The following is a 26,096-nucleotide window of genomic DNA, read 5'->3' on the forward strand; positions in this document are numbered from 1 at the left end:
CCATTTTCTATCCACTTTATCCAGAGTAGAAATCTCTTTTTCCAGGGACACGGGGAGCCGGAGACTATCCTGGCAAGCAAAGGGCACAAGGCGGGGTACACCCTGGACAGGACGCCAGTCCATCACAGGGCACACACACTCACACACAGTGGGGCCAATTTTCCAGAAGCCAATTAACCTACCAGTATGACTTTGGACTGTGGGAGGAAAACCACACAGAGGGAGAACATACACAGACTCCACACTGACAGCACCACAGGTCTGGACCCCCAGAGTCCCAGTGCTACCAAGCAGCAATGCTTCCTCTGTATCGCTCCGGCTTTCAACGCTATTAACAAAACTGAATAACACACTTTCATGTTGACTTGTCAATGCTATTGAGAGGCTGAAATTTCAGAAGTCATGTACATGAAAGTCCCATTCAATACCTTATTACTAAGAAAATTATTTTTCGTTAAATAATATTTTGTCTCATCTTATTACCAGTGGTGGGCATAAAATAGCATATTAATCTGCTGATTACACCGGCCACTGGCAATCTTCCTTGCCCAGGGTGTACAACACCAGCCGCCAGACAGGCCCCTGCAGAGTGCTGAGCTGTTACTGTTGTCTGAAGTTGGCAAAGCATCATCTTGATTTATCGGGCACCAATCACATCCAGTGCAAGCTGAGACCTCTGCCGGAACACAGCTGGGATTTGAATGACCTATCATCTCAAGGGATCGTCATTTTTCCACTTATTGTACCTAATTACATCTCCCATTATTATATTATTCCAGCACGATGGCTTAATCTCAATATCATCACCTTGTGTCCGACGCTGACAGACCCACTGAAAGATTACTGGTAAAACTCTAAGTCACATGGCTTTACTTTAACTCGCACAGAAATGCACGCACTGATGTGCATTTCATTACCTTCCTGCCTGGAACAAGAACAGAAAAAAAGCAATTCAATTTCAAAACATGTGGTTATACCCACAGACAGCTAATTCTCTGGGTAAAAACGCTTTCTGGTATTGTTTCCCCTTACTCCAAATTATAAAAAAAAGTCAAGCCTGGTCTCACACACTGGGTTAAAATTCAGAACCGACCTTATAAATGTTTGAATTCTGATGACTGATTCTGCTATTACGCACAGAAGGTGCCAATAGAAACAGATACTGTATAACTATTGTTCTTCATTCAATCTATCTATTTTCTATCCGCTTTATCATATACATGGTGACAGGGGAGTGGGAGTCTGTCCTGGAAAGTAAAGGACACAAGGCAGTCCATCGCAGGGCACACACAGACACACATTCAGGCCAAATCTCCCAGAAGTTAACAAACCTACTAGCATGTCTCTGGAAACCAGAGCACCCAGAGGAAACCCACACAAACACAGGGAGAACATACAGACTGCACACAGACAGCACCCCAGGTCTGGAATTGAACCCAGAGCCAGAGTCCTGCGAGGCAGCAATGCAAGTTACTGCACCACCGTGCCGCCCAAATGAGTAACCTTCTCCCAGAACTTCCCTACTTTATCACTGAGTCCTCGCTAAGTAAAGAAGAGGTACTGGCCCCGTCTCCTTTTCTTTTTTACACAGCTCTGTAACAGTGCGGGAGTAGGAGGAGCCGAGGCGAGCACCGGTCAAGTCGATGACCCTTCTGGGGGGGGACTAAAAAGGATGGAAAATAAATAAAATAAAAGGATAGAGAAAATGTGCCGCTGTATAGCGAGGTGTCCAGGCTGGGCTAACGCTATCTAATGGGGTCCAGCTTCAGAAAAAGAACCCGCTTAGCGTAGCGGTATCCAGACTGGGCTCGTTTAGCCAGGTCCAGCCTGGAAGAGCAGGGAGCGCAAAGCCAAAACAAAATACAAACTCCAGCTGAGAAAAGGGGTCAGCCCGCCCCGATGGAGATGCACGGCAAAAAGAACAGGCAGAAAGAAAAGAAAATGAAGGAAAAACGACGGCCACAATGCTCGGTCACAATCGCCTCCAACACTGCCGCTGGAAAGTCCTCCCCTTGCGGGGTCTGTTGTCCCTCCGGGGAGGAGCTCAGTGCGTCTTAAAGGGCTCTGACAGCTGCAGCTCGTCCTTAATCGGCCAGGACAGCTGTGGTTGCTAAGGCAACACGTCACCCTTAATCCGGGGCTCCGCCTCCACACTGAATACGCCCCCCCGTGTAATACCACAGCTTGTACATTGTCTTCATGTGCTTATGTGCTCTTCTCACGTAAAAACTGCACCCAGTACTTCTGGGACAGGTTCTGCAACCCTTGCCAGGAATCATGAAGAAGGATGGGTGGGTGGATGGATTTTCTTCATTCACACAGTGTGACCCCTGGTCGAAAACTAGACCCTAATGCTGACAAATAAATGTAGTTTGATTTTAAAAAGATATTGATTTATTCATGTTTAACTATTTTTTAAAAGAAGGTATGAACACTTAAACAGCAAATGGAAATGGTGATCTCTCAGTTTACCTGGAGGTCACATGAGACAGCAAAGCATGTGAGTGTAATTAACCTTACCTCAACCTCAAAGGGGTGATCTGTGCCATCCAGCAGGGTGACATTGCACGTGACCATCTTCATTTTCTTGGGCGGCTTTACCGAAGGCTTGTCAGCGTTCAGGGCAGGTTTCTGGGCATGCTCCTCTGGTTTCTTGTCTCCACCAGCGTCCTTCACCTCCTCCTTCGATTCTGTATCCTTATCCAAAGTGTCTTCTCTCCTCTCCTCCTTTGCAGGCTAAAATGTGTTTAAAAAAGGGAAAAGCTTTATTAAAAATCAATTTGCATTACTATTAATGTGTGTGGTTATAATATTATTATTAATAATAAATAACAATAATAATAATAATACAGCATGTGATCTCCTGTCACAGCTTGAGGAATTTTGAACCCGTCTCTCAGTAATGCTCCATATGTTTGTACGTAAATATATTATGATGTGTCTGTATTGTAAATGTCTACAGATGTTGTGTTAATTGAACTGAATATGCTTTGGCAACACTATTGGACATGTCAATAAAGCTTCTTGAATTGACTTGATGTGGACCATTATTGGAGTCCATGATAATGCACATCAACTCTCAAGGTGAACTGTCCAGAAATCTCCAGAATATGATTTCATAAACTGCCACACAACATTCTGAGCATTAATAAAAGTTTATTTTTGCTTAATCACTGTAGAAGTGATGTCATTGGGTGGATCAACTTGGAAAATAAAAGCAATCTGTCTCAATAAGTACAGAAACTTCGGATGCCTGCCATGAGAATTTGCAAAGCTTAAGGAAACTGAATTCTCCACAATCATTTTATTTGGGCTTAAAAATGTTTAGGTGCAAATTCTACCACAGGATAAATTCCATTTTCCAATTATCCAAGTTTCACCAGATTTCAAGCTCCATGTATTCTATTATATAGCCAGAAATAGGCCATTAACTTCATGAACTAGATGCATGCTGCTGAAGAACTCTTAAAGTTCCTCCAATGCTTCACATCAGCATTAGTTTGTATATAAAAAATAATGCCTCACGTCATGACAAAGACATTTCAAGATCAAAGTACACTGTGAATATAAGCCCCTTATTTCTTAATTTTCCAAATAAATCTACAAAAAACGTAAAATAGCACCCATGGTTCAGGCAATTGGCTTAATTTGACTCTTATATTTCAGTGCCCCAAACTGAGCCTGCACGCCGTGCCAGGTGGAGAGCTCAGCAAAGTCCGCTGACTGTTTTTTTCTACACCTCACTACCACCTGCAAAACCCATGGATCAGAGTTGCTAGATTTCAAGGGGTAGCAATGTTTGCATAAACGTTCTACTAATATCATAATGACAGCAGATTTTAACTGGTATTTAGCAACAGAACCATTTGTATTTACATTTTTTAATCTTTAAACAGACTTTGATGATAAATTGCACATGATGGGATTCCAGCTACAGGAAAGAATCTCGGTATCACTCATGATGCTTGCCCTCTTCTGTTTCCAGTTTCTTTCCCTAACAACTCTTTTCCACCTTTTTCTAAATATGCAGATTCATTTTTAACAACCTATCCCACATAGCTCCTGGTTTCAAGTTTTTGTCTTTTCTAAGATACGACTTCCAGAAACACTCCATCAGCTGCTTAAGCTCCAAACCCTCAGGCTTGCTTAGAATTCACACCACATGGCTTATCAAAACCTCCATAAACCCACCCTTGTCTACCACTCTCCAGCACTCTCTTCCCGCCAGTCTATAACCCCCGTCTCCTCTAGACCTACTCTTCCAGGCCCACTCAGGATGAAGAATTCGCTAAGTAACCATTCTTGGACCCCTGTGCTAAAATCAGTTAGCCGGAAACATTCACACTGCATCTCCTAACCACCTCGAGACCCACCTGTTCACACTGCACCTACAGCGGCACGGATGCTGCACCGCAGTGCATTTAATTTACTCATTGTACAGCATGTTGCCAAAGTTTATGGTTCATGTCAGAATAGGCCCGTGTAAGAATGAGGGGGAAGGCAGGTACCTGGGTCTCGGCGCTGCTTATGGAGTGCTTCTCCTCCTTCTCGTCGGCCTTCAGCTCCTCCTGCTCGTGCCGGTCCTCAGCTGGCGAGACCCCCGCGCCCTCCCCGCTCTGCTCCTCCTTGCCCTCAGGCTGCGGCGCCGACGGAGACGGAGGAGGAGACTTCTGCTTCTGCTCCCCTCCCTCGCCGCCGTCCTCCTCTGCGGGCGAGCTCTCGGTGGGTTCCGCCTGGCTTGGGGATTTTGGCTTCCTCAGCCACGCGGGCAGGAAGCGGGAAAGGCCCTTGCCTGCGGCCTGCTCCCTCTCCTTCCTCTCCGCCGCCGGGCTTGTCCGAGCAGCGCTGCCGTCTGGCGGGGGGCTGGGCGAGGCAGGCTGATCTGGGGCCCTGCTGCCCGTCTGCCCCTGGTCCTGGTCCTCCGTGGGCGCCTGCGGCTCTTGGGGTCCCACGTCGTTCTCCTGATGCGGTGTCGGGGGGTCGAGCTCTTCCGCAGCCTCGCCCGGCGGCTGGGTTTCTGGGGCCGCTGTCTGCTCCTCTGGGGTCACCGGCAGCTCGTCAGGCTTCTCCGACTCCCTCTTCAGGTCCGCCTCAGTGCCCACTTCAGTCGTCATCATCACAGGTCACACTGGCCAGAGAAAGAAGGAATTCTACACTGAGTCACAGACTGGCACTCAGCTACGCTGGCGACGCTGGAACACAGGCCCGCGTGTCATTTTGAAAGGGCGTTTACATGCAGCTGACCATTTGTAAAATACTAGGATTAAAGCAGAAGCCCGTGTACAATTCTTACTGCTCATTTCACTCAAAAACCAATATCACCGTAACCAGCATGACACTGATGGATCACAAGCATCGCAACAAGGGAGATGTTATGTAATGATGTAGCAAAAACAGAATCATCACCATGGTTAAAACTGGACAAAAATAAATGGTGTACTTTAGTGGACAACGTCAACTTTAAAACTACTGACTTGAATGTATTGTCACTCAAAACTTAAGATCTTAAAAAAAAGGCAGAGGGATTACGTGTGGTACTGTAGAACCAAAAGAGAAGCTTCTGAAAAGGTGTTGGCTCTAGTACACATGCCAAAACTTTAAAACATCCATCACTCAATATATGAATAAAAATACAGCTCGTTTTGCCACTTATGACAGTATATGTTGCATCAGATGTTATAAATATCTCGATTTAAAGCAACATAATGATTGTTTAAGTATCTTTATTTATTAAGTAAGAAGAAACCTTAATGTTTCCAAAGGATAGGCATTTATCATGTGATGGCCATCCAATTATCAATTTGTTTGTTTTCATCATGCTCTGGAACACTACATGCCTCACTGAGTGTGGCATTTAGATGTCATAAAAGACAGAATTAAATCAATATGTGGTTCGAGTTAATGGCAGAAGCGTCGTCTTGTCAGGGAGGAGAGGCCTACATTTGCCGATATCTTTTATCAGGATTAAATTACTGCTGGTGGCTAATAACTGACAGACAACAAAGATAGAAGCACATTTTTATGACGTGAACACAAAGTTAAAAGCACATAGTGCTAAACATGATATCGTATGATCAATGAAAAAGCTAAAACATTTCTAAAAAGCTTAAATTCCCACACTTTGCAACTGTACTAAGAAAACAGGAGAGAAATCAACAAGGTGGGACATGACTTCATCCCAGAAATCCCAGAAAATACAATTTCTTGTATTAGGAATTTGTCTTTTCATATACCCCAGCTTGCTCTCCATGAGACACACAGACAGGGAGGGAGAGATAAGCTTGGGGTCAGAGCACAGGGACAGCCATTTATCCGGTGCCCCTGGAGCAGTTGGGGTTAAGGGCCTTTCTCAGGGGCCCAACAGAGTAGGATTCCTCTGCTGGCCGCGGGATATGAACCGGCAACCTTCCAGCCACAGATGCAGATCCTTAGCCACAGAGCCACCGCACTACACCATACGAACATCATGTTTGTATGGCAGACTTAGGATAATTTAAAAGTATTATTTACAGCAAACAGTCAGACTAGGCAATATTCTCCAGTAATGTATTGTACGCCACAAGACATAAGCCCAAAATCAGTCCTCCTATTAACAGTCTATTTATGAGCAAACAGATTGGATAATAGTGGCTATTACGGATCCAAAATTAAGTCTATATTTATTCCAGAACAACACTGGTGATGAAAGCCAGCTACAGTCGAAGAAAAGTTACAATACCTGCAGTTTCTGTATGCAAAAATGGAGTCAATAAGAATAGCACCGCACACAAAATTATTCAGTGTTGCTCATTGTCTATCAATGGTACTGGTTCCACTCATATCTGCCTGGCAGGCAGCATCTTGTCTCCCTTGTTCCTCATCAATCCCCCATGCCCTCAGCCAGTCACAGTGTGCCACAGGGTTCAGTCTAGGGCCCATTGCTCTTTATCATTTATACAATTTCTCCTGGACACATTATACACAAACATAGTCTTCAGTTTCATTGTTATGCAGATGATATTCAGATTTATTTTAAACCCCCCCTCTGACCTCCCCCCCTCCATCATTCATCTCAAGCTCTGGTTGACATCAAATTCCTTAAGATAGTGAAAAAACTGAAATTTTAGTGGTGGGCAGCAAATGTCAGATGGAAATGCAGGAGAGCTTCACAGTGATGGTGGATGGCTTCCCCATTCAGGCATCAGCCAAAGTCAGGAATCTGGGAGCCACACTTGAAAAATGTTCATGCATTTCCTATGTGAATTAAAGGGAATAAAGAATCTACAACAGGCATGCTGGAGTTTCAGATGGAGGAGATCAGCGGGGTGCCGAAAGGCTGCCATAGCTTCAGCTCACTAATTCCCTTTCTGTTTGCCTCGATCGCAGTACACAAGTTACCAGCGTAAGAGTTTTTTAAATGAGGGATCAAGGAGGGCCCTGTGAGGTCAGCCTGAAAACTTGGGCTCTTTCAACAAAGCAAAAAGATACACAACTTACTGCACATGCATCTTGAACCCTGCTATACACATTCCAGCTTTGGATACAGAGGAGAACCTCCTTGCACAGCAATTTAGAAGAATAAACTGTACTGTACAAAACCAAGAGCAAATGTCAAACAGCCACATTATCATTTTGACAGAAATGCTTAAAGTTTCTTATAAATTCAGCTGACTACAATCAATTTATTCCACAAAAAACAAGAACATAAAGCACCTTTACATACTAAATATATATATAACTTAAGTCAGAAAATTATTTCGAAATCAATATAGTGATTTATAAGCGGTACGACAGTCTCTTTTAATAAGCCACGCAACAAAAACCTGTCAGATCTACCTAGAACAGTCTGTCACTGCCATCCACAGAGGAAAGGGTCCTACAGAGATGAAACATCAAAGGGGGCTGAAATGACGCTTGATAGCAATGAGTAAGAAATGCACAACAGCAGTGGCACCTTCCACATGCGACTGTCTTTAGGTTCTTTACATCAGTCTTCAAGACCCTGATTTCTGCTGCTCCCTGTCATAATGATGACAGAGCTGCTGAAGTCAAGCTGACCCCACCCAGGTTTGACACCGCCAAGAAAGAGGCTACTCCATTTCAAGCCATACCGAGCCCAAGGGAGCCCAGGACTCCGCGACTCCCCCTCACTGCTATCTGACAGACAATGCCAAAGCATGCTTGTAGACGTCTGCAGGGACAGAAAATTAGAGGGCAAAGGGCAACCGCACAGCCCAGTCAGGTTTAAATTATATCATCTCTGCCTTTCAGACAGAGCAAAACCATAGCTAGCATTAAAACAATAATTCAGAAGCTCAGAGTAAATTTAATGTACAAAACCAAATCGTTTTACCATACTGAACATACATTCTCTAACATACTATATATACTATATAATATTCTTCATAAGCAATCTCTCCTATACAGTATATATAAACCCTAGTTATGCATTTTGCCTCAATCTCAATTTTTACCAAATTATCAGGAATCTGAACTTCAAAAGCACCCCTAACCCCCCCCCCCCCCACACTCTCCCCAAAAACAACAAGACGTGGTTTTGAAAACTGACCACATTGTCTTGAAAAGAACAATTTCTCCATGCTGTAAATCAAGGAATACACAGATTACCTGTAAGGGGAGGGTGACGACAAAGAAATATACTGTATCCTACAAATATAGAGCAAAACATATAGCTCGATGAACACGAAAACACTGTAAGCACCAAAGTCTTGCTAAAATGCAAATTTAAGAAAACCTAGAGGCACTTTTACATCTGAAGTCGGCCTGGACTTTATACCAGACATCCTAGGAGCCACCTGCAGATAAGAGTGAAGCAGGACCCTTTCCATAGAGCTGCTCCTGCTGGAGCCTTCAGCTTGCTGTCGGGAGGCCTCTGTGTCCGTGTCAACCCTGCGCTGTTTAACACAGGATTCAATCACCAAGAGAAACACAAACAGGCCACAGGACGAAATCTACAATGTATTTCAAAAGGCACCAAAGAAATGTTCAAAAGGTTTTAACTTTTAGGATGAAGTGCGCTGCACACCACAAAATAAAAAGTGCAAACAATCATGTCGAATGGTTCAATTATTACACTCAAGCCAGAATCTATGTCGCTAAGGAATGGAGTATGGGACCAGGAAAAACCAAGAAAGCGTTTACAGCTATTACTCAACTACACACAGTGAACTCTATACTTTTCTAAGGGAATACACACCTAGCCATCAGCAGAACTTAATTAATGAATTGTCAACTAAATGTTCATGTTCCCTCAACCAGCTGTGTGTCACAAACAACGATACTGTATATGGATGACCTCAGTGTTTGCCTGAAACAGTAAGGCAACAAAAACTATTTGAAACCGCAAATAAACCAGCATTAAAAGTTCTCTCACAATGGAAATAGCATGACTGCATTTGCAATATTATAATTAGTTGAAAACCTTTGTCCAAGGTGTCTCAAAATTCAGATAGATCCCGAGTTTACTTGTGAAATCACAAGTATAGCACTAACCACACAAAAGCAAACACAAACGCAGAAAACAGCTAGCCTCATAATAGAATTCATTCTGTAACAAGGTAGTCTTCATAAATCTTAAACGTTTTATCTGCTGTTTCTGAGGAGTTGCTATAGCAATATGATCACAGTTGTTCATGCAACTCTCTAACAACAGTGCCGATATCTCTGTAGAAGCTCTGCAAGACTTAGTTTAAGAACTGCAATAACACTATAATAATAATAAATCCCTCTGCAATCAGATGTTTTAGATCCTACACGCATGTACTGTATTTAGCTGTTCTTCCTTTATGAAAAAAGTATTTACTATCCTATTCTTCATTTAACAGAATGCTCACAATGCTCAGGGGAAACACAATGTCTTACAATTTTAATAGGAACATGCCTGATTCTGTAACTAGGTGTGACACTATCCAGTCCTCAGGATACACATGCACCTTCGTTTATTTTTCTAAGTTTTTTAAAGCAGAAAAAGGCCTTTCAAAGTTCGGACTGGGAAATTCAGCTACTGTTCTGCCACTAACTGGTAAATTAAAGCACTAAGAGATCTTTGTATGATGCAGCACCTACATACCGGAAGGTGTATACAGTATGCAGTACACCAGACAAACCGATTCTATAACAGCATTTCGTAGAATCTCCATGCATTCACCAGGCTTTTAACCATGGCTCTCCAACTTACAGAACATAACATCCAAACAAAAATACATTTTAACGCAACTGACAAAAGCCACCTATTTTTTGAAAATGCTACTGTCAGCACCACCTCCAACACTATTAATTGCAAACAAACCAATTCTATATAAAAAGAAGTATTGCAGCGCTTTAAAAAAAACCTCCAACAATAAAAAGATTATTCCTGCTTTCAACACAAACTGCTCCCCTAAAATGTTTTGAACATTATATTTTTTAATCCTACCATAATGTGTTTTTTTCTTAAGATTTAACACAATATATTGTGTTTTCTTTCTAAAATGCCTTCTGCTATGAAATCTAGAGGGTTTCTTGCTTCGATTTATTTTACTTTCCACAAAATAATTTAAGATTTTTTTTTAAACAGCACAAGCCCCTTGGTTGATTATAACCAAAGTAAACATTGGGCATTGTGAACTTCTATTGTATATAGACAACGTTCATTTCTTCTGTCAGAAGTGGAAATGACAACACCAAGTTTTATATTACACTGTGATCGAATGCAATCCTTATTTTACCAAGTATTCAGTCTTACTGGGCGTCTTCAAAGCCGAAACCTGACTTCAGTAACAAAGCTGGCAGTGGCAAAACTAGGGAAGTACTTGAGGAATCTTTATAATGTACAACTTCTAAAGGGAGAATTACAACAGAATATCAATTCATATCACTCAAAATAAAATTCAAATGGAGGGGAATATAACTTCTGGCATTTTATGACAGTCCTCTCATAATATCCCCTTGTTAGCAAACACAGCTGCACATACACATTTTTTCCATTTCTACTTGTCTCAATTCCTAATGAAGTGCCCAGAGCACATTCATTCTACTACAATATATAGACCCCTCTTATCCTTTCTCAAATGATTCTAGACATAGTCCAGGGTACCAGCAGCAGGAACGTGAATTAAGAAAAGGCAGACGGGTTTCTTATAAAGTTAGCACATGAAACACGTGTTCCAGTGTGGACTTAAGCAATGTGGGGACAGATAATGGTCTTCTGTGAGAGCACCGTTTGGTAGCAGTGGCCTTTTCCCCATCAGCTTCCAGGGGGCAAGGACAGGCTTGACCCAGCACACTCCATCACCTCCGAGCACCAAGTACAACACGTACTGTTCATAAGCATCTGACATCCCCCTTTGGAATTGTCTTTCCACAATCACTGCTTCACAGCCACGCAAACTGGACACTTGAAAGCCTTGTCCCTACGAAATTAGCAGCATCGCAAAATCTCCAAAAGGCCTCCTTCTGGAATAACTACTTTATGGGCTGGGCTGGGCAAAGTAGCCATTTGCACACACTCCCTACATCCCAGGTTAAACCTACAGCATAAACACATACGTTATACAAGGATGCACGTGTAAATCTGAAGCCCTTTTCCCCCCATTTTTTTTCATTTTACATGATATAACAGTAAAGCCAAACTCTATAAAGAGATCAGGAGAGGGAGTGGGCAATTTGTTTAATTCCTTTGTTTCAAAAGCAGAAAGACCATGTTCATGGGGGATGGCGTTTGAGAAGAGCCAGCGTGCAATGATCCAGACACCAGGGGGACTGCAAAGCTTGGGCTGGGGACAGCTGGAGGAGCATGGGAATGTCCTCGATGGGCACCCAACACCTGAGCGCTTTCAAAAGAGCGAAAGCAATCTGGTTGCTCTCGCCTGTTCGGTAGTTAGCAGTCAGCCAACTGAAGGAGCTCACCCAGCCGTTTCTTGAAAGAAACCAGGGTATGGGCTTCAGGGGCATGGCTGGGGAATTTATTCCACACCCCCAAAACCCTGCGGCTCGAGACCATCCTGCAGCCTTTCGGCCTACTGTCCGGGAGTAAATCTTTCATGCGTCATTGTTATATGGATTTATAATTGTCCCCATGATAAGCGAAAGACAATTTGCATTACGTTTTTCAGATCTTGTTAGAACATTTCTGGTTTTATGACACCAGTTGAATTGGGGAAAAATGAAGAAACTGTGGTTGCGGGGAAAAAATCATTTTCTTTGTACCAAACATACAATATAATTAGATTATACCCTAATATCTCTGGTAGCAAACGCATTCTCTTTCACAATGACCTGGAGTGTCTCTGGACATTATAAAGATCAGCTGTAAACAACATTTTATTTATGTACACACCATACAAAAGACCTTTTCCATTCTATGACTTTCTGAAGAACTGGAAAAGAATTTTGAGTAACATTCCGGAGGAAAACAAAGAAAAACGTTATTAGTTCCCTGATTCATTTTTGCAGGAAAAAAAAAGGGTGAAGTACAGGTCAACGAAACTGATGCCAGAAAAGACACTGAAGCCGTTTCCTCTGCACAGAGGCATGAATGAGGGCAACACACTCATCAAGTCCAGACAACAATCTTCTGTGCTATTAACTCCACACATGACCATGCTCACTGTGATCAAGTGACCCCACTCAAGGAGTCCACTTATCATCTCCATGTTTATTTTTTATTTAAAAAAGCAATATAGAGCAAGCGAGTGGAAAACAGTTAAAAGATTTTTGTTTACTCCTTATGTCAAACAGAACAATTCAGACCATTTGAGGAATACATTCAATACAGTGTCTTAGTCATGTTGTTGCCATTATCTAATTGCCTGATGTAAAACATTTATGCTTCAGAGAAAACTTTCAAGCTGTGTTGCAAACAAAAGTATAAATTTCCCTACTTTTCCAGCTTGATTTCAGAGCAGTCTTTGTAAACTGATTTTAGCTCTGTTCTTTACAGCAGTTATTCTCCAGAGTGGCATCTGTTTAAAGGAGAGGAAGCTTTTCTAAAATTGCAGAAGAGAGCAGAAGAAAAAATACCCCGAATTACTCTAGATCCAAGCACAAATCCGATTGTGTTGTTAAGAAGCAAAGACCATGCCAAAAATGAAAATGATCAAGACTGTGAAATTGTATGATAAGCACAATTGAAAACTGAATGCCTCTGGCCCAGTTGCAGGTATTAGAAGGAAATTGTGACATTGATATAAATCATGTTATTGGTCCAAATTCAATGCATTTTCCCAGTCTGGCATGTGTTCGCCAATGCATCCCAACTAGAATGTGATTCTTGTTCAAGCACAGCCTGCATCTTCCTGCGTCTCCTGCAGTCTCTAGCCCGTGTGGAGCTGAAGGACTCTGCTGCTCAGAAGTGTCAGTCATTTCCATACAAGATGAGGTTTTCACGGAGATGGGGAAGTCTCCACCCATAATCTACAACACACCCCAAGTACTGCTTTTAAAACAGCATTGAAGTGGACTGCATTTCAGTCCATTTTCAGAATTGTTTTTTCTTTTCTAAGAAAGATTTTGGCGAAAACGCTTTAAATGCTATCAGAATTGACCAAAGAATACTAAATTGTGTGCAATTTAAATTAGTTCGCATTTCTGTTTTAACGCAAGAAGAACACAGAATAAGCACATGAAGACAACGTGAAATAAAGACCACACCCTCCATCCTTGGATATAATATTATGTGCCCTGTTCTCTATTACCAGCCCAGTGTTTCCTTTTATCTCCTCAAAAAGGAGCTTTGTAAGGAAACAATCAGCAAAGTTTGGCAAATACTCAATGGTAAAGTTGGAAAATACCGGGAGAAGGGATTACTTATTCACAAACATGTAAGCAATAGTGGTACCTCACTGGATATAGGACAGACTAAATGAAATAAAGCCAAAGCAAAAAAATAAAACAGCCTTACAGTTGCTATCCGTAAGGCAAACAGACTTAGATTACATATTTATACTATAACAGTGCAAAGTAATTTTTTTACACTCTAGAATTATGTAACACATCAAGTGCTGCGAATTCTATTGACATTTTCTGCAGCACCGTTAAAGATTTCACTTCAGAAATGTAACATCATTCAACACGCTAAGAAATCCGTAATAAAACATGGTTGTGAACTGCGGAATGTAACACGCCCATCCCTAATGAACAAGTTATAATTCCAGCGAGACTCCAGAGTTACTTTTCAGATTACACATGAACCACAACAGTTGATATCACTTTGTAAAATGGCTCCAGTACTGAAGTTTAGACTTCATAGAATACATCACCGAAGAGCACATCTGCACTGAATATTCTGTAGTCCACCCTTATTACAACACAACCCATGGGAGCAATAACTATAAATTGTATGAGCCAGGACTTGCCCTGAAATACATTTAACTCTGTTTTTTCGCATCAAATTATGAACTGGTGTCCTCCATGTGCAACATATATTGTCTACATTGTACAACATACGCAGGCTGCATATTTTAATAGCAGCTATGTTTCTTTATGAATGTTCTACAAAAAAAGGAATGCTGGAACCAAACTTACATCTCTAGTTGCTGAACAGTTCTGATCCTCTTATGCAAGTATTCAGCGTTTTTTTACAAAACTGCATCATTGCTTCTAACCTCTCTTCAGACTAGGAGAGATATCTCAACATGAAGGGTTTAAATACTAGACAGTAAACTGTAGAAGAGCTATCACACAACTGTAATAGATCCCTAAATATTGTGACTGCAACAGAAAAGAGGCCCTGAATTTTGAGTTAAACATATGAAAGCAACTTGATCCTTATATTGAGTTTACTGAAACAGTATATTATGTACAGAAAGGTTTTATTTCTGAAATTTTAAACTCAGAAAAGAAAAATACAACAGTAGTAACTCCGTCTTAGTATTATGTAATGGACAAAGATATTTTCAGTCTGTAATGTGTAAAAGAGGCAGTAGACAAGACTGTCACAAAGCAGTTTTTAACCACTATCTCAATGTCAATTGAACAGGAAAGACTGCGAAATAAATCTTAAATATCCTGTTTTCCCAACCCTTCTTCCCTTAAAGACCTTTAGAATATAAGTAAACAAAAACAGTCTTCCTAATACTGGGATAAAGCAAGGTGACATATTAAACAAATTAAACTTTTTGGGTAATGAAGATAGATATTAATAAAATGATCTCCTGTTAAATTTTACACCTGATTTGCCCCTATAATGCAGATGTTTTAAAAAATATTTTAAAAACTACAGCATATTTTTATAGATATGAATCCAGCGGCATAAATTAATTGGATCCGAGTCCAATATGAATACAATTTTTCTGTTACAAAACTAAAATCCAGTTAATTCTGAAGTACCCTGAAAAGGCATTACCCATAATTTCTACTCTGATTTTTCCAAGTAGGAAAGCAAGGTCCTGTGCATCAAGAGGAATCGGAAAGATGTGCCATGTTTATTTGGAAAGGAAATTCTGCTCAGTAACTGAGTGGCAGATGCTGTTCATAATCAAGCAAAATACTAATGACAGCTATTTTTAAATATCACCATAATTTATTTTCAGTACAGTTTCTCACTTAAAAAAAAATCAGTCACATCTTCATACATTCCTGAAGCAACTGTAGAAAACACAAGCAGGAACTGAACATTTTGCTAAAATCCTATGACAAAGTTAATTAGGAGAAAAGGTTTTCTTTAGCAATTCAAGTCAATTGCAGTACTGCTTTCAAGAGAACTGCATTTGTACCGTGGCTTTGTGCTATTATCTGTGATCTCTGCTTCACAATCAATGTGAAGAAAGCTGCAGTTTACACAGTCATGCCTAAATACCCAAACACAAAAAATGGTGTCTCTGCAGATCTCAGCATACACAAACACATACTGTATTCATATACAGAGAACACCACTGTACTTAAACAGGAAAAATGGGAATGGACTCTAACTGCTCCTCAAAGCCTCCTTTTTCCTTTATTCTTTCTGAAAGACTGAGTGTTTCAAATTTGAATAATAATAATTTAATTGGTCAAAACTGGCCACTGTCGATTGTAAGCTCACTTGTTCATGTACTGCAAGTGCGGTCAGGCGTGCGGGGACCCGTCCCAGATACGACGGCCACCAGCCACCCAGGTGCAAGAGGCTTCAAGGGCCAGAGAAGGGCGCTTTTTAAAGAGCGTGTGGCTCAATACACAACACGACCAACCCACGAGAAAATAAAATTCCACAAAGCATAAGAAAAGGAAGTGCTCAATCCTGAAATCTTTTCATCTCTACCTCTGCGGCATAAATTGAGCGCCTTTCTGGGCGCTGATTGTTTCAGTGCTAGGATCCCTGCTTCTTTGACTTTTAGTTAAACCGTTAAAGCAAATCATCCTGCCGAAATCAGAAACACCTGTTCCTAATAGAAGAGGAAAGAAATCGTAAAGGATTTCACCGTTTCATTTTCTGTTTTTAAGACCACACCTCCTGATCTAATCGTTTTAAATCATTTTTTTACAGGATACATGTGTACACAGTACATCTAAACATATGGTATTGTAACGCAGGGGACGGGGGTCTTAAAAGGCCTGCTTGAGACTGGACTGAAAGAAGCTCTATTTATTTTCCCATGATGGTGCTTTCTGCACATCCTGCACTGTGGCAAATGGCTCTTGAACTCTGGCCCACATGACAAGTGGGGGAAATCTGCCTCGGACACACATTCCATCCTTTCCCATGGAAATTCAAACACGTCTCTTTTTTTCCTCTTTAAGAAAAGTCAAACACCTTTTGCAGTTTAGAGAGTTCCAAAGGTTTATCTGACACAATCATTTGAGGAAAGAATTAGTAACTGTAGCTAAATACTAAAGGAAGAAAATGAGTGCTAACTTTTCCAAGACTATTATTGACGCATGTTGTACAAGAAACAATGGTTTTCCAATTGCCATTCAGCATGTTTATGGCATGGGATAATGCATCTGGTTTTTGGAGCATTTTAAGCATGCTATTACTAATTCACATGCACACGCAACCAGTGCTGTATCCAAAAACCTCTCTTCACAAAGATCAAATGAACTTAAAATTAAAAGAAATCCCCACTGAGGGGGCAGAAAAACACACAACTGTAACAAAGGGGACACAAAAAATGTCTTTGCTTTTGGATGAGACCTGGATGAGAGACCTGCTGGGAAAAACTAAGGCTGCTGCTGGAAGGGGTGTTAGTACGGGCAGGAGGGGGGCGCTCACCGTGCGGTCCATGTGGGTCCTAATGCCCCAGTATAGTGACGGGGACACTATACTGTAAACAGGCACCGTCCTTCGGATGAGACGTAAAACCGAGGTCCTGACTCTCTGTGGTCATTAAAAATGCCAGGGCATTTCTCGAAAAGAGTAGGGGTGTAACCCCGACGTCCTGGCCAAATTTCCCATTGGCCCTTACCAATCATGGCCTCCTAATTATCCCCATCTATGAACTGGCTTCATTACTCTGCACTCCTCCCCACTAATAGCTGATGTGTGGGGAGCGTTCTGGCGCACTATGGCTGCCGTCACATCATCCAGGTGGGGCTGCACACTGGTGGTGGTGGAGGGGAGTCCCCATTACCTGTAAAGCGCTTTGAGTGGAGTGTCCAGAAAAGCGCTATATAAGTGTAAGCAATTATTAAAATCATATCCTGTGCATCTGCACTAAATGTAGAGAAATCTGTAATGTTTCAGCCTTTCTGTGTAATTCAGATCCCTCGTCTATTGAATGAGTGACTTAGTCTAAATAAATTCTTTATAAAACCAGCACAATAAGGTGAAGATTATGGTTATCAGGAACTTTAAGGTCCTGCATTCCGAAGTTTGTATCAGCACACATCCTAGTCAGATAGCAGTCCTAAGAAATAAGCTTCATTTAGTCCTTCACAAATTACAGCAGTTTCAAATCAGAGCTGTCCTAAGAAAATAATGAAAGCATAAGTTCTCAGTTAAAGGTAGTGGGCAGTTAGTAGTGACATGCACAGAGAAGGGAGAACCATTCCACTTCCTTCTATTAGTGGTCGGTAATAGTAAATGAATAAGAAGGTCTGTAAGCAGTAATTAGTATTCTGTGGTGGGTGCTTCTTCTTGAAAATAAAAACAAGAAAACTCAGTGGGATAAACAAATGGGTCAGTCGTGATTATTTGCACTTTGCTGCTAAGGCGGAAACGAATACCTCAGCTGATTTCCTGATGGGAAAAAAAAAGGAGACTGAGTACAGACATTCTCATACCTTCCAATCGCCATCCCCTGGGTAACCAAAAATAAGAATTGCGTGTCTTGTTTTTACAGCTTGCAAATTTGTCACTACTGATCATCCTGTAAAACCTCTTATCTTCTCCCCCTTTTTAGCCCCAAATACAAATATTTTTAAACAGGACAAGACAGTGGAAATGGGCTTTGCTTAATATGGCATACTTCTGAGAAGGAAGTCTCAAGCAACAGAAGAAACCCAATTCTCCTTTAAGCTACGGTTTGGTTTGCTTAATCAGAAACAAAGCACAATGCAAAATTATATGATGGAAAAATCACTTTCACAGAGAATATAATGTGGATAAAATCCAAACTGGATCATAACCAAAATAAATGTGGCCCACAGAAAAAAAAAAATTCAAAATCAAATGTGCTTTAAGTAGCACATTTATACTTCTTAGAAGAAATAATTTCAAGTGAGTAACAATTTCTAAATTTGTGAGGCTTTGCAAGAAACCAGTATACATCACCTTAATTGTCGAATAAACACACAAAAAAAAGTTTCGGAGTAAATCCAATCCACATTAGTATTTTCATATTTCCTCTGCAACTACAGAGCATCATTGATGGGTACAAGCTGACGATTCTGAAATAAATTCACATAATAAACTAGACATTACAACTTACTTGTAATCGGTAACTTTTCAAACACATGAACCCAACAGCAGGTATGAAAACAGGTTTTCCCTGATACATGTAGGGCATAGGGATCCGAAAGTCACAATTCATAGTGAAAAACCACATAAAGGGGAATTTCTCCCCATAGGAACCATGTAAATATGAAGCATAAACTTTTCCCATGAGACTGAATGGAATAGTGTTGGGGGAGACTGCAAGTTACAGTGTGCGTTTCAATTGCAGCTAAGCAAATACAGTACAGAGGGTCCCGTTTTAAGTCCAGGTAACATTCACAAATAGTACAACTTTCTTGCATAGAAAATACTTAAAGATGGGGAATAAATTAAATTTTTAAATGCTGGGCATGATGATTAGTAATCTAAGAAATGTGCACAAAAGAAGATGAGATTTTAATGTAAGATTTTCCTCGGCTCAATAGGTTTTCATTACCAGAACAAAATAAACCACAAACCAACTATATTGCTGGCACTTAGTGCCTTGAAAACTGCTGCAAGATCAAGGGTTGTTTATGTGGAGCTCCTCAATTCATCAGTGACGTCAATGCAACACGACACAACACAGGGCAATTTATAATGGGGATAGCTTGTACAAAGAGCATTTGTCACAAAACACTAGAGCAAATAAATTCTGATGGTTAGCAGACATTTCTACACATTAAAAGGCAGGAAGATGAAGCAGTACTTAACACTCCTACTAGTGATACATAGATGTTTTAACCAAATATTCGATCTATTTGATCGTATTATGGAAGCTACACTGCGGAGCACTGATATTTATTACATATACTGTACAACCAAATCTATTGACAACACTTCACATGGACAAAGACACAACCCTACTGAGTAAATGCTGACCACTCTGCTAGCAATCATATACCCCAGGACTCCACTCCAAACTCTTAGTGCCATGTGGTGTATACCGTCATCCTCTTTGGCAGAAGGTTTCAAATGGTCCGTGATCTTAAATTTGTACCCCACATAACTCTAGGGTTCACAGCTTGTCCAACACAGTTGTATGAATAATTCAGCCAATACTATAAGCAATTCCTAATGTTTGTGATTTGCAGTGGATGTTTTAATGTTATGCACCTCTATTGACTAAAGTACACAAATCAGACAGACTGGAACTGGAATCGTGTTGCTGATACAGTATGGCACATGTGTTACTCCAGGTTACTTCATATATCGGCACTTCTTTCCTTGATAGCTGCCACATCAGCTAAAAGGGTCATCTATTGCAAGTCCCAAATTTTAATTATCAGAAGACAAATTAGTAACCCACCTAGGAACCAAAGTTACTGCATAACTATACAAAATAATAGACCACATTATGAACTGTATTACATATTTAGTTAGAATATTGAGAATATAACAGTTGTTCATAACAACCAACTAGGATCATTATATTTATATTATTTCACCATATGTTTAACACTTTTGCAATTAAGACATAAAGGCGATTCCAAATTCCAAACTGGCAGACAGGCCGACATCACAGAAACAAGTTATTTTATTACTTTAAAAAAGTAATTAAAGAAAGTAGAGTAATTTATATAAACAATAACATACTTTGGCTGTTTAGAATCGGATTTTGGCAAGCCCATGCTGAGAAGGAAATGACAAGTTTACAACTGCGGCATGTCTCTTTAGATTAAGTTCACCATAAAAACAGCCTATATAGAGAGAAACTGCTCTTTTTGGTGACCACAATGGTCTTTTCAAGTTAGAAAAAAAATCATCAATCGTTAAATCCATTACTTTCAAGACAACTTTAACTCAAATTGTTTCTTCACTTTTTGACACGAGCTCTTTCATGTCGATTTGGAACCCTACAGATAATCTCTTTTTAACTATGTATGGCTAATAGCCAAACCACAGGCACAAATGTCTGGGACTCTTTATTTCCTTGATTATCCTATGTATTTCAAAACAAATACTGGAGAATGCTGACTCAAACCATTCAAACTTTTTTTCACTTTATAATAGTCAGTCAAGGGTATTATGTTACGGTGGGCATTAAGAGTATTGTTTTGCATTACTTATTCTTATTCCATAGAAGTGACTGCAGTGAAATAGAGTGCTACTCCATTATAACTTGACCCATTACAGTGGTGAACTGGCTATAGCACAGTGAGGTTGGGGCTCCTATTTCCTTCTTACTGTAATCCGATTCAAACAGCCCAGAAAACACAATACAAAGTGTGGCAAACAGCTGAAACCAAAATTCTCTTTCAGTTAAAGTGAAACTAGGTGCGGTTTCGTTTTAGCTGCATTTTCAAGAGATACACATCGCAGGGTCTGAAATTAAGGAAACGTCTTTGGCTCTGTGCTGGATGATGTCTCTACGCCTTCATTAGGACAATGACTTGAAAAATATCCTTTTATACTGTGATAAAGGCCTAGGAATCAGACTATGTTGACAACACTGACATTTATTGTGAAGTATGAAGAGCAGGTTAAATCGTACTACGAAAAATCTGTTTGCGAGATCATGAGAGCTGTTTTGCAAAACACTTTTTAATCACTTCTGAAGTGAGCTTTTATAACAGAAGTACACCAGAGCAGGCCTGGGGGGCCAGAAGGATTCCATTTTCTTTCCACCTGAGCTCTTAATTATCCAAGTGAAAATGATTATTTGCTCAAGCAATCAAACTGAAGCCTTTCCTTATTCTTAATTCTTAGACTGCCTTCCTAAACTGGTGAGAATTTCTTGGTCATTTTAAGGTCCAGTCTACATTCGCCTGGTTTTAATACGGTTGTATGTTTTTATATTGTTAACCTTTTGACATAACATTGCTAATTTGAGGCCTTCATGTAAAAGTTCTGCGGTACAGGAATGAAAGGGCACACACTGGGGGTCCACAAAAAAGCTCCACCATTCAGTGCACAAGGCAGCAGGAAGACCAGTGACCTGAGGGAATCTCAAGTGGGGCTGAGAAAGTTCATACAAGTGCCTGATGCAGAAACTTCTGCTTTCTAACGACACAGATGTACTTTTCAAACTTTTTCACACCCTCATTAGAACGCTGCACGCGAGCAAAAATAATTTCAGACGCACACTTGAAGAAAATAATTGCCGACGTGCACATAAATGGGGGAGAAAAAAAAAGATATAGCCCTAAATACCAATCTTGTATTCTACAACATTGTATCTATAATAAAATCTACAGTAAATCTGTAGTATACTGGCAATATTTGAACCTCATTGCACAATTCACAGTAATAGAAACAAGTTTAGCAATATCCTTGTTAAAAATATTTTACTTTTTAAATAGCAGTTTAATAATATAATAATTATTAATATTATTATATAATATATAATATATTGAAAGCAAATCCAATATATACACAATGATTATTTTTTGTATATTCTATATTAATATTTAAGGATTAACTATTATGCACAGGGAGACATCTTTACTTTAACCAAACATGACCTTAATTGTTTGGTAAGCACAGGCGAGCAGATAGATGTTCAACAGAAACACTAAGCAGCAAGTTGTCGTTGCACACAAGTCATAAACTGTGGGTTTGCAATACCAGTTCATATTTCACAACCAGCAATAAGCGCAGCAATTTAACTAAAAAAAAAAGTTAAAAATGGAGCCAATTAAATAAAACATGCCTGACAGAGTTCCAGTTCTGGAACAGAGCTAATGGAGCACAATGTGATGTGGGCGGTGCGATTTTGTCAACTTCCACTCCTCTGTCTTTAAGCATACAAGCACTGTCAGTTGTATTCTCCTTAAAAAGCGTGTTTTTACAGGTTCTGTTACTATCCAGCCATACCTGAAGGGTAATGCAGAGCAGAGGGCCAGGCAGGACTCTGCCCCTGGCTGGGTGCCAGTCCATGTGTGGGTACACACATACTGACAATGCCGAGGCACCGGTGAACCTATCCAGCACATACCACCACAGCGCCCAGTGAAACCCACAGAAACACTCACCACTTCCCAGTCCAGAACTGAACCCAGGACCCAAACACAGCTCCACTAGTGCTGGCTGTTCGTATCCCACCCTCTCAGTTAATGTTCCCTCTTGCCCTGCACAGGAGAGTGGCTGTGAATGGGGTCTTTACACAATTAAAGTTTTCCTCCCTGAAGTAAGAGCATAATTGCTTTCCCAGATGTTTTTCTTCATTTTACAGCTTCTTGCACTCTAGAATTTTCAGTTAAAACCCAAGATTGTACACATCACAGAAAAAAGCAAGTAGTAAGCTCCATAATTATTAAATACAACACACAATCCAGAGTTCATACTGAAGATCTTTATATATTGGATTTTCAGCAAGATGTTGCAAATTAAGCTTCACTCCACATGAATCAGGCCACTGTGACAAGCCTAGACTGCGCACTGTATTCACTGCAGGACATCTGAGTAAAGCAGTGCAACATGAGAGGTTCCCACAACCCTTCCGAATGGTTAAGCAATCTCTTACACAGGGTGAAGGATAATTATGAGGGCAAATGATGTCAAAAGCAAGAGAATGTAAAAGGAAATGTATCAGAGTTCAAATGTAATTGCAAATCCCTCAAGCACCCATGTCAAATTACAGTCTGATCCTACATACTCCTCTAAGCAGCCGCAAGAGGTGGGATTTGAAAAGAAAAGCTTGCTGGAGCTTCACACTCCTCTTCAAAATGAGACTAAGGTTTGTTTAAACTATCGCTCAGGTCTTCAATAAAGCATGTAGTGTGTTTAGACCACTGTCCTTTACAGAATTGGAACATGAAAAGAATTATTATTAAACAATTCTTCTTATGATCTTAATTCTTATGATCCCCACCCCCTCGTGTTCTTGAGTCCAGTGTAGTAGAAAATCCCAACCAAATACCATTTTTACTAAAATACAGCTGTACTGCAAACAAAACAAAGATGAAATAAATTGAAAAAAGGATGCAATTCAATTGGATTTCCATTCTACAACTTACCCTTTGGTGTATTTCACCTTGCAGATAAAGAACATAAAATGATTATTCTTTAATAAGCAGATTCACGCAGATTTACAAACAATTACCTTTCGGTCCTCCACGTTTAACAGAGAAACAAAGGGAGTCACATTCCAGCAGATATTTTTTAAATGAGGATGGCTTTGCATATTCTGTCTTGCAAGCATACGACCTCCTTTGCTGTTTTTTTACCCATAATCTGATGGATTTCAGGGCCAAAATAACTGAACCGGTTTCCTCTATTTGTTTTTCCTGTTTCGAGTCTTCAAGTAAACCTTAAGCAGCTGTTCGTACTTGGAACGTGAATTTGAATGTCACAGATAAAGGAATTTCCCACGACAACATAAATCCATCTTCCAAAAATCCTGATCTGCAAATGGTTCCCTTCAATTTCTTAAAAGAGTACGTGTTCCATACTCTTCAGAGGGTCTTTGGAATATACAGCATGTGAAACTTTTCTCTAGTTCCTTGTATGCTACGTGTTCCCAGAGTGTCCTGCTAAGTTCAGGTTTAATGGGCAGGTTTCTTCTTCCTTTTCCACCCTTCCAGACGAGGATATTCCATGCTGGTGCTCGCTGCGTCTATTGAATGATAACTCCAGCCTGGCTCCTTCACAGCAGCGGAAGCAGATCTCACCATCGGGCTGCAGCACAGCTACAAATCCATAGCGAGTTCAGCTGGGAACTTGGTTTTCGAACCTTTGTTCTTGCTTTCCATTTGAACGATTAAGTCCAAAGAAAATAGCCTGGTAGGACATCTTATCAAATAAAAATAAAAACGGGCAGGTATGGGGTGACAGCACTTGAGTGGACCGTAACTATTCAAAGTCACATTTGCAGGGATACTATCTGTCTGTTGCCCTTTTGTTCCAACAGACGTGCTTTGTTACTGAAAGCAACGGCTTCAATCTACATGTAGAAACTTACAAGGAACTTGACCATCTCAAGATCACGTTGTGTTATGCTCGCCCATGACGAAACATGTAACACACAAACTGTGTAGAGCAAATATTAAAAAGAGAAAGAAATTATTAGCATTAGGTCACACATCCAGCAGTGCTGCTCCCCTCCAACACCGTTACTCATACAAGAACCACTAAATCTGCGACAAGGCAAGCACATTAAATCACTCCGTCACTTCGATTTCAGGACAAAAGAGTTTCAATGTATTGATCCGAGAATTAAAAGAAGCAGAAAATCTTGTAGTTCGAACCCTAGACCTCTGATCTCTCTCAACGCTGAAGCATCCTGCAGTCCACCACAGGCAGTTCCTCCAGGACATCTACACTGACCACTGCGGCCAGCCAGCAGGAGACAGACCCCGGGCACACTGGCGAGTGATGAGTGAATGCAAAAGAGAGAAGACGCACATACAACACTAACAATCACGTGTTCATCTAACAGGCATTTATGTACTGTAATTGAAATGTGATGAAGGGAAAATGTACCGTTATGATTTTACATCACTGCCAAATATAGTCTCGAAATATTTAAGTTAGCAGCATAATGACAGGATTTATAAAATGTGGGCTTTTCATATTAGAGTCAAGTACTTAATACACTGAGTCACGACCATGAGACGGATACGGCTTTCTAACCATTGAGTAGTCTCCATATGGATTTTATAACACTGTATCTAAATCATTATAAAGTGGTTTTGTTACACGAATAACAGAAAAAATGACTCAAAATGATTCGGAAGTGGAAAGACGTGTGCCCAAATGTCACATGTGACACTGCTCAGGCCGGGTACTTGACTCAGAGTTGCTTTGAAGAAATGTCCATCTGCATCACTGGTGCAAACGTATCCCACTATGGATATAAACCTCAACTAAATCAAAAATATCTAGTGGATCTTTAAGGAATTATCCTTGATTAGGGTAATCACAGGTATATATATATATTATAAGAGTTAATCATGCAAAAAATCTAGTTAAAAAAGGGACATCACCACGCCATTTATTTTTCTCCTATTTCAGCAACTCAATAGCTAGACACAATTCAAACATTGTTTATTCCAGGTCTTGAGGCAGGCTAACCCCTGCTATAATCTGCAGATCCGGACTAGATGGAGCTGCATCAAACAGATCATGATCAAGCAATCCTTCCTAGCCACTGTAACACAGCTTGACATGAATCCACGTATTCAAGAACTCCGATTCAAGGCAAGGGCCTGGATTAAATGGGGTCATATAGCCAGGGAATGACCACCACAAAAGCACTCTTTCAAATCCTGGTACAACCTTTAAAGTCCAAGGTGCATCTATCACAAGCTGGTGCACCTATCATAGGCTGTTTCCATTAAATATCAAT

The 26,096-nt window shown here is 40.5% G+C and overlaps 1 protein-coding gene across 19 annotated transcripts in view; it reads right to left on the bottom strand.

The window, feature by feature from the left end:
- epb41l2 (erythrocyte membrane protein band 4.1-like 2) overlaps window positions 1–26,096 on the bottom strand; it is an 87,749-nt gene that overhangs the window by 50,928 nt on the left and 10,725 nt on the right. For all 19 annotated transcript variants that reach the window (XM_088932525.1, XM_088932517.1, XM_088932466.1 and 16 more), the window contains exons 2-3: window positions 4,509–5,128; window positions 2,521–2,736 (exon numbers count right to left, since the gene is read on the bottom strand). In XM_088932525.1, coding sequence (XP_088788651.1) covers window positions 2,521–2,736; window positions 4,509–5,117 — 825 coding nt within the window. In that variant the 5' untranslated portion in view covers window positions 5,118–5,128. The remainder of the gene's footprint in view (window positions 1–2,520; window positions 2,737–4,508; window positions 5,129–26,096) is intronic.

This window comes from Atractosteus spatula, chromosome 2 (genome assembly GCF_055471065.1).
Source record: "Atractosteus spatula isolate fAtrSpa1 chromosome 2, fAtrSpa1.hap1, whole genome shotgun sequence".
Taxonomy (NCBI): domain Eukaryota; kingdom Metazoa; phylum Chordata; class Actinopteri; order Semionotiformes; family Lepisosteidae; genus Atractosteus; species Atractosteus spatula.